Here is a 10,571-nt window from a genome sequence, read left to right on the forward strand (position 1 = left end):
ATACCATCATATCATCTGCAAAGAATGATAGTTTGGTTTCCTCATTGCCTACTCTAATTCCTTTAATCTCTTTCTTGACTCTTATTGCCGAGGCTAGTGTTTCTAATACAATATTGAATAATAATGGTGATAGTGGGCAACCTTGCTTCACTCCAGATCTTACTGGGAAAGGTTCCAGTTTTTTCCCATTGCATATGATGTTTACTGATGGTTTTAGATATATCCTCTTGACTGTTTTAATAAAAAGTTCATTTATTCCTATACTCTCAAGTGTTTTTATTAGGAATGGATGTTGGATTTTATCAAATGCTTTTTCTGCATCTATTGAGATGATCATATTGTTTTTGTTAGTTTGGTTATTGATATAGTCAATTATGCTTAGCAGTCATTCTTGAGAAAACAGTGGATCTAGCTAGGGAATCTAATCCAAGGAAGATTTGTATGAAGGATAGCAAAGTAAATAAAACAAGTAGTAGAGTACACAAAATAACTACAACAACATAATGTCATCAAAAGACACCTAAACTCTGATGAATTAAAGTGACCAGTTTTGGTCCTAGGGAACAGATGATGAAACATATTTCACTTTTTTGTTCACTCAATAGAGAGGGAATTGGTCGTGAAGGCAATTCTATTCTGTAGTTTTACTTAACTGTTTTAACTTTTAACAACTAAGATTCAGTGCAATGAAAAGGGGTAGTGCAAAATTCATTTGAAATACCCTATACTGAAAAAAAGAGTGATATGAAACATAAAAATCATCAATAATTTTTAAAAATATATAATAAAATGAGAGGATTGAATTGGATGATCTTCAAGGTATCTTCTAGCTTCACAGCTCCTTTAATATTCAGAAAATGGATCATAACAGAGGTTTATCCTTTATTTCTGAATTCCAGCTTTCAAAATTATTTCCTTCTTTTATTCTGTTGTACATTGTTTTCCCTGTATTCCAAATGAGGACTGTAAATTGAAATCATTCTTAATTTTGAGGATTGTAAAGCTTTTCATTGTAGTCAAGCATTATGAAGAGTTTATGCAATAGGTAAAATAAGTAAGCTTAATTATTAAAAGAGGTTCAACTCTTCTAAACTTTTTAATTGTTAATTTGTTTAGACTGTGTTCTGGGTTAAATTTTGCTAGTCAGCTTTCCTGTATTCTTTTTGATTAAAATATGTTGATTATCTCTCTTTATTGAACAGTTAATTCTTCTGCTTGAAAAATTTATAGTTTTAGAAATTCATTAATATTTGTCTTGCAATGTTAAGTTGCCTTTCCCACTATTTCCCAATAATATATCCATTTAAAGCCTGTTTTCTCTTGAAGTACTAGGCTTTTTTTTTTTTTTTTTTTTTTAGTTTTAATTTCATCAGTTGGGGAAAAGAAGAGGTTTCTAGGCTTTATGCCTCCAATTTTTCCTGGAAGACATTTATTTATGACTGCTCATAAAGGCAAAAAAGAAAAGCATGTGAAATTACCCTGAAAATAAATTCAGCAAATATTCATTCCAACTTGAATTGTTAGGGCAATGAATGCTTATGTTGTGCTGGGATTTATTTGATTCTTAAACACCTGAGCCTAGGTAGGCAGAAAGTGTATCCTGTAAAGGAATTCCTTCGAGACTCTGGTGCTCATTGGGTACCACAGTGCATATATTAGGACCGACTTTCTATTGAAGTACAAATTCATGAACAGATTTTCACTATAGATCTAACCACAGCCCTAAGAAGGAATTCACAATGTAACTGGAGGCAGAAAGGATTCTTCTTCCAAAGTGGCGGTTGCCAATTTTTCACTTCAGTAAGTCTTAGAACAGGAATACTGAAATTGTCAATTCTTTCTATTTAAGATTTCATTGCCCTTCTCCAGGATACATTAATCTGCATTTCCTGCCTTAATCTTAGCCACACCTGAAAGTCTTAAAATATTAGGAAAGTGCTCTATTTAGAATTGTCGATAGAAATCATATAGGTCTATTCTTTAATCCTTTAATTGTTGAGGTAATTAAAACGGGCTTGGTGGCAGTTGACATTTGTCCAAAGAAATCTTTGAGCATAATCCTTTAAGAATCAACCTCACTAATTTCTCAAAAGGTGAGTTTGGAATTTATCAAGTATTGATTTAGTTAAACAAAAGGGAAAAGTTGTGCTTCCTTGTTTGTATTTGAAATTTGTAGACTAAATCCGAGCTATTAATCCTCCTAATGATTTTTACAGGATTCTTTTTTCATAATTGAGTACTATTCTTTTACTTTCCTAGCCTCCAACACAGATCTAGATTTTTCCTGGGTAAGTGCATTTCAACCCCAAGTACTTTCCTCGAGCCTTTAAAAAGAAGTAAAAAGCCTTTTCAACTCCCAGAAACCTTTGTTATTCAAATACATCATTCAGTTTTAGAAGGAAGAGGCTAGTTCCTTTCTCTGATTTACTTTACAGACAAAGCAGCCTCTGGGGTTAGGAGAGAAGACTTGATTTTCCAGGTACGAGACAGACCAGAAGCCAAAAATGGGAGCTCTCCAGGAACTTGGTTCTGAAGATCAATCTGTAACTTTATGCTATCAGGTGAACGGGTCTTGTCCTCGAACCCTGCATCCTTTGGGTGTCCAACTGATCATATACCTGGCCTGTGCCATAGGTATGTTAATTACTGTCCTGGGGAACCTGCTCGTGGTGTTTTCTGTGTCCTATTTTAAAGCTCTCCATACTCCTACCAATTTCTTGCTACTCTCCCTAGCACTGGCTGACATGTTCCTTGGGCTCCTAGTGCTTCCATTCAGTACAGTTCGATCGGTAGAAAGTTGCTGGTTCTTTGGGGACTTCCTCTGTAGGCTGCACACATACCTTGACACTCTCTTCTGCCTTACCTCCATTTTCCACTTGTGTTTCATTTCCATTGATCGTCATTGTGCTATCTGTGACCCCCTGCTTTATCCTACCAAGTTCACCGTCAAGGTGGCATTCAGATACATAGTGGTGGGCTGGGGGCTTCCTGCAGCATATACTGCCTTCTTCCTCTACAGTGATGTGGTAGAGGAAGGACTGAGCATGTTATTGGAAGAGATGCCTTGTGTGGGTAGCTGTCAGCTTCTGTTCAATAAATTCTGGGGCTGGTTGAACTTCCCTGTGTTCTTCTTTCCCTGTGTCATTATGATTAGTCTGTATGTGAAGATCTTCATTGTGGCCAACAGGCAGGCCAAGCAGATCAGCAGCATGAGCAAGGGTGCAGGTACCTCTTCAGGTCAGACTGGAGCCTCTAAGAGAGAGAGGAAAGCAGCAAAGACTCTGGGGATAGCAGTGAGCATTTACCTCCTGTGTTGGCTGCCATTTACCATTGATACATTGGTCGACAGCCTTCTCAACTTTATCACCCCACCACTAGTCTTTGACATTTTCATCTGGTTTGCTTATTTCAACTCAGCATGCAATCCTTTAATCTATGTTTTTTCCTATAGGTGGTTCAGGAAAGCTATAAAACTTGTTCTGAGTCGGGAGGTCTTTTCCCCTAGAACTCCTACAATAGATTTGTACCAAGATTGACCAATCTTTCCTAAGGGAGGGGCCCAGGGCATATATTGGTAAAGGAGAGTCACAGAACATTTATGACTAGAAGTCTTGCCAGAGCCAAAAGAAAGAATTTTTGGAACTGGGAACAAGGAAAGAAAGATTCTGAAATTAGAGACAAGGTAAGCTTTCATTTTCCTTGCATAAAACTTCTGCAAGAGTGAAGATAAAAAAGGTGGAAAAAAAGAAAGTTATGTTATTAGAATGTCAACTAAATAAAATAAACAGAGAATTGATCATCTGACTTTTTTTTGATCTCCTTTTCAAAGATCTGGTAGATGAAAATAAAAATCATTCATTGACTGGAAGTCAGGAGACCTGCTTCTAGGCCTGGTTTTGGCAAGAATTGTATTACTTTGAACAATCTGATTTATCTTTCTGCTCCTAATTTCTCACTAAACAGTGAAATACTATTCCAATTTAATTTTTTAAAATGAAATATTTATTAATCTTCTAACACATGGAAAGTAATGTGCTGGGTCTCAGGGATACAAAAATAAATAAGACACAGATCTTGTTCTTAAAAAACTTTCAATCCAATACGGGGGAAAGACTTGAAAAGTGAAAAAAAGAAATGTAAACCAAAATGTTTTGAGAAATTTGAAGAAGGAAAGAAAAAGTCATTTTTACTTGGTAGGTTGGTGAGGTAAGAAAACGTTTGTAAGACATTATGGAAGAGGTGACAGCTCTCAATATCTATGATTCTAAATTGATGAGGTTTTCTGTAGGCACTCTCCCACTTTATACTCCAATTTCTTTACTCATGTTTTTTGTATGCCCACTTTCTGAAACATTCACATTAAGACTCATCTCTTCTATTTAGTCTGAACCCATTATGATCTTTAAAACCAATGATTTTGGAGTAAAAGTCAACTTCTTCCTACATATTCTTCTTACCATCAGGCAATTTCTCTAATTAAGTAGGTACTTCCCAATTTTAAAAAATACTCCATCTTTTTATTAATTAAACTGGAAAACAGGTAAGATTTTATGTAACTGATGTCTTTAGTCCCATTGTCAATTTAATTTTTGTTTTTTCTTTAAACTTGCATTTTACAATTTGTCTAACAAAGGAAAAAAAAACACTATTACATAGTTTGGCAATTCCACTTATAATCCCAAGCATTAAAATCACCTTTCTGTTCATAATTTAAACAACCTTCCTTTTCATTGGAGATTTAAAAAAATAGTAGTTCCTACTTAAAAATCACACACACACACACACACACACACACATATTTTAATGACTTTTTTAGGTAAATGAAGATTATGTTTATTTTTTCTGATTCCTAACTTTTTTTTTTTTACCTTGTTTCAGGTCTGAGAGATTCTATTCTTCCCATTCTAATTATTTTTTTTTATCATTGCTTTTTTTTTTGAAATGAAGTTTTGTACATCATGAATAAGATTTTGGTACACCAAGATCACAGATTTATAGTTAAATGGGATTTTAAAAGTCACCAAGAGTTTGTTGTTTGTCAAATGTACTTTTTTTTTTTATCAAATATACTTTTTAAAAAAACAATCTTCATTCTTTTTCAACTCTGCAGCCTTTGAAACTTTTGATCACTCTCTTTTCCCAGGTAGTTTCTCTTCTCTATGCTTTTGTGATACTAATTTCATCTAGTACTCATTCCTGCCTGTCCGCATCTTCTCAGATTCCTTTGCTAATCCTTTTTCAAGGTCATAACTACTAATTGTGCATGTCCCCCAAAGTTTTGTCCTGAGGCTTCTTTTTTCCCTTTATACTACCTTGCTTAGTGATTTCACCATCTTTCATGGGTTAATTAATCATCTTTTTGCATATTATTCCTATCTCCCAGAGTTATTGTGAAGATAAAATATGACAATGTTTCTAAAGTTCTTCACAAACTTTTAAGTGCTGTATAAGTGCTAGCACTTGAAATTGTTATATATCCTTGTTGTGTGATGCTGAGAAACTATATATTATAAAAGAACTAAAGATGTGTAGAGGGTAATTCTTGGGAGTTTCTGATATTTTGATAATTATAAAGTTGTCTATTTTTGATGGTCCCTTACTTATTTTTCAAACTCATCCTCAAATAAAAGAAAAATTCATTTTTGGGGGCGCAACATTATATACACTCAAATAGCAATTATAATTTGAAGTGACAAAGATGATTGTTGGGAGGGCCATCCAGAAAGGGAACATGTAGTTATACTATTGGTAGAATAATTAATATAATCTTTTTGTGGAGCAATTTGGCAATATGTGAAAGTATAATCTCAGCATCACTTTTACTCAAGTTAAATATAAAGGATATTATTTAATAAGAAGAAAAACGTATGTGAAAAAATTATTTATAGCAACTTTATGAGAACAAGAGTTTGGAAAAGAAAACACATTATACAAATAAAGAATGACTGGTTTAATTGTATTATATTACATGAACAGAATATTGCTATATCTTAAATATTACAAGTAGGAAATATGGAAAGATGATCAAAATGACATAGAGAAAAAAATAAATTCACAACCTGTAAAACTCACAACAACAAAATATCATAAGTACATAGATACAAATCTGAAAAGAAATAAAGAAAAATAAGATATTTTATTATATAAATGATTATTTTTTCTTAATAAATATAGTTTGGAGTTTGTGATTTTATTTTTAAAAATTTTGTCTGCTTATTTGTTAATTTTGTTGAGATTATTATTACTTATATTTTTATTAACAATGAATTAATTAGGTAAGGGCTCCTCTTCAGGAGACAACTGTTACATCCAGATTTGTAGTACAATTTGAGTTGTCATCTATTCAAATCTACCTGTAAGGCCCAACCCAATGATTCTGCATCATGAAAAAATTATGGTATATGAATGTAATAGCCTGCTCTTGGGGTATACATAATGTTGAAGGGATTGATTTCAGAGAAACCTGAAAAGACTCCAATGAACTGATAGAGTGAAGTAAGCAAAATCAAATGAACAATTTATATAATAAGATCAGCAGTTTAAAAACAAAAAAAACTTTGAAATCCATAAGAACTCTGACCAATTCAATGATAAACCATGACTCCAAAGAATTGATACTAGACTGCTACTCATCTCCTGATTGGAAAAATGATGGATTCATGATGAAAAATGAGTATATATATATATATATATGTATTTTACTATGGTCAGTCTTTTGCTTGACTATGTATATTTGCTATAAAGTTTTCATTTTCTTTTTTTTCCTCCAGTGGGACTGCAGGAGGCAGTAGAGAGGAAAAAAAGAGTGTTATAATTTTTTTACATGCAATTTTGTTTAAGAAAAAAAGAGATTAGCCTGAATTTCCTCTTTCACTAAAAATTTCTATGATTTTGGGGCAAGTCTCTTTATTCCTTCAATTTCAATGTCCTTATTTGTGAAAGGAGAGGGTTGGATTAGATAACCAGCAAGATCTCTTCTAGCTCTTTTAATCTGTGAATAAATAACATTGGGGTTTTTTTTTTCAGACTATATATATTCAAATTTTTAAAGAGAGAGTGAAGAGGTTGGGGCATTTTAGAGAAGAGTGTCTTCTCTGTTATTCCCCCAAGTTGTTCCACATGCAGACCTATCTTAACTGTCTATGAATAAACCTGGCCATGGTCATCAGGGAATATATTTGCACAAATTTTTGGATATGGTCAATGTAGGAATTTGCATTGTTCATCTGTGAATATTTGCTATGAGGATTTTATTTATTTAATACCCAGGGGTCACTTTAGCTGATAGATAATAAACATATATGAAAAATGCATTGAATTTTTTAAAAATTATTATTAATATAACAATAATCAACCATGAAGATTTTCATAAATTATTGAAAAGGAAAGTAAGCAGAGCCAGAAAAGCAATACAATCAATATATATGTCAACAACCACCATAAAATAACCAAAACAGTGTTGAAAATGTGTTAGCAAAAAAAAAAAAAAAATCCCCCACAACCTGTCTTCAAAAAGAACCATGAGAAGACATTTCTACCTGTTCCTTTACAGGATTCATGGGTGTGGAACTTTTTACAGACTACTTAAACACTCTAATCCTCAAGCAAAGAAACAATAAGCCAGATATATACTAATCAAATCCTCCAGATGAAACTATATTTGCATAAGGATGGAATCTTAAGAATCAAGAACATCAGAGTCCTTTAATTTTTAAAGGACTCTGCACTATTGCCTTATTAGCCTTTAATTGTATTTTGAGCACTTAGTGTGTTGTTTAGCACTTAGCTAGTGCTTATAGGGTAATAAACATTATTAATTCTATAGGAGAATCATCCAAGGAAAGACTCAAAAAGGATGATCCTTTGGATTCTATGTTGGAAGAAGCTTGGGATTCTGATAGCAAATTAGAGAGGCAAAACAACAACCAAGATAGATTGTCCAGACAATTAAAAGTCATTCAAAGGAATATTTTAATGAGTTAAATACTAATGAATATAATATAATATAATATATATATATGAAAAAGGTCAATCCAGGATCAAACCTCATTCCACAACAGAAAGTTATTATAGGAAAATGTCTCCATAAATATGATATACTTAGAAACAATGTTAGAGCATGTTCAGACTCAATTTCAACATAATAGACTCTCCCTGGGGAAGAAACTTCTGGAGTATAATATTTGCAGAAAACCCTTTATTATCATTCAAACCATAGATTATATATACTACAAAAAAGACCTTAAGTCTAAGCAAAATAACAAATATTTCAGCAACAACTTCTCATGCGCTACTGTATACCAAAAAAAAAAAAAAAATACAGGAGAAACCTTTCACAAATGTAATGACTATGGGAAAGTCTGCAAATAGAAGAAATACTGAAAAACAAGATAATTCACATTGTAGAGAAAAGCTTTGGATGTAAAGAATGTGGGAAAGCCTTTGGCAATAATCACAGCCTGTCTCAGCATTGAATAATTCATACTAGAAAGAAACCATTTGAATATAATAAAAGTATTAAAGCTTTTAGTAACAACTGAAGTCCAACTGAACATTATACAGCTCATGCAGGACTGGAATTATAAATGTAATGAATGTGAAAAGCCTTAATCTGGCATGCAAGCTTCCATGAACATGGAAAGAAGCCCTTTGTATACAAGGAATGTGGAAAAGCCTTCAGCAAAGAGGTATATCTTATTAGACATAAGGTAATTCATACTGGCCCTTGGGAAAAAGAAAGCTTTTAGGAACTATTCTTTATGTAACATCCGAAAATTCATGTAAGGGAGAAGCACCATAAATGTAGTGAATATGATGAGAAAGCCTTCAAACAAAAGACCTATCTTAAAATTCATAAAATAACTCAAAATGAAGAGAAGACCTTAAATGTAATGAATGTGGGAAAGCCTTCAGGAACAAGATATACCTTAATACACATAAGTAATTCATATTGAAAAGAAACTCTAGAAATGAAATGTGTGGAAATGAGTTTAAGCCTTCAAGTAGGTAGAAGGCACACCTGTAGAAACATAAGATAGAGAAGGCCATTGGATGTAATGAATATGGGAAAATCTTCAGCAGTAAATGCCACCTATATCAACATTAAACAATTCATACTGGAGAGAAATTTTATAAATATAATGAAAATGGGAAAGCCTTCAGCATGGTTGGCTGTTTTCAAACACATAATTGGAGAGAAACATTTTGAATGCAATGAATGTAGGAAAGGCTTCAGATATAGATCAAGATATCAAAAGAGTCATACTGAAGAGAAACTGTAAATATAGAGAAGTTTTTAAGTGGTTCATCTCTCATGTAACATGAGATATTCATGCTATAGAGAAACCCAGTAAATGTGAAATGACAAAGCCTTTAGCCAGAAAAGAAACCTTGAAATACATAGAAGAATTCATATTGGGGAATAACCTTATATATGTAGGGAATATGGAAAAGTCTTTAGGAGCAAAGGAAGTTTTAATACACCCAAGAAAATTTATACTGGACAGAAACACTTTGAATGTAATGAAGGTGGAACAGCATTTTTTATATATAATAGAATTCATAGTTCATAAATACCCATTAAACATGAAATGAGGAAAATTTTAATTGCAAAAAATAAAGAGAAACCCAATAAATATGGGTTGGCCTTTGGTTAGAAGGGAAATCGTACTGAAAACTTATACTTGAGAGAAATGTTTTTAAGTGTAATGAATGTGGGAAAGCTTCAAATTGATGTAGAGATCTTAAGGAATATTAAAATCCATGCTGGGAAAAAAAAACTTTCTAAATTTAAGAAATTTGGAATAGCCTTTAGGAAAAAAAACAAAGTTTCATGTTGAAGGGAAATGTATTCAATATAGTGAATGTTCAAGCTTTGGAATGAAATAAGATTAAAGTCTAAAAAACGGGGGCAACTAGGTGGATTAGTAGATAAAGCACTGGCTCTGGAGTCAGAAGACCTGAGTTCAAATCCAGCCTCAAACTCTTGATTCTTACTAGTTACATGATCCTGAGCAAGTCACTTAACTCCAATTTTCTTACAAATAAAGTTGAGACTATCATGTTCAGATCTTATGTACTGGTATCCCTCCCAAGGTACCTTTTAAAAAATTTAAGTATGATTATCCTCTTACTTAGGAAAAGATTCAAAGGAGTCTTATATTTACCTAAAGCAACACAGCTAGAATATGGTAAATTCAAAACTGGATGCTAACTCTTTTGAAGTCTAAATATTAAAAAAGAATCCAGTGCTGCTAAGATTTTATCAGAATGTATTGTGATCAACTATGTAGGCTATACTGTACTTGTGCAATGCAGTATTCCCCAAAGAAGGATTAAACAAGATTCCAACCTTCATGGAACTAAGATGAACACAACTAAGTAGTTAGAGAAAAATATGTGTTATTTTATGTGATGATTTCTAAGTGTATATTAGGAATTCAAGAAAAAGAAAGGTAAGGAGCTGCCAGGAAATGCTTCATGGAGAAAACAATAATTGAATTGGGCCTTAATAAATGGATAGAATTTATATGGGTTACAAAGTGGTGAAACCTGGGTTCAGAATAGAACAG

General features: G+C 32.8%; 1 protein-coding gene across 1 annotated transcript; it reads left to right on the forward strand.

Moving 5' to 3' along the window:
- The first annotated feature begins 2,442 nt into the window (after positions 1-2,442).
- On the forward strand, positions 2,443-3,663 carry TAAR5 (trace amine associated receptor 5). The gene has a single exon (XM_003769458.2). It carries the CDS (start codon positions 2,505-2,507, stop codon positions 3,534-3,536), a length of 1,032 nt encoding a protein of 343 aa, XP_003769506.1. The 5' UTR covers positions 2,443-2,504; the 3' UTR covers positions 3,537-3,663.
- The last annotated feature ends 6,908 nt before the right edge of the window (positions 3,664-10,571 follow it).

This window comes from Sarcophilus harrisii, chromosome 4, assembly GCF_902635505.1.
Source record: "Sarcophilus harrisii chromosome 4, mSarHar1.11, whole genome shotgun sequence".
In the NCBI taxonomy this organism is placed as follows: domain Eukaryota; kingdom Metazoa; phylum Chordata; class Mammalia; order Dasyuromorphia; family Dasyuridae; genus Sarcophilus; species Sarcophilus harrisii.

Excerpts from the sequence above, each read along its gene's own strand:
- TAAR5 (XM_003769458.2), top strand. The coding sequence starts at position 2,505 with ATGGGAGCTCTCCAGGAACTTGGTTCTGAAGATCAATCTGTAACTTTA.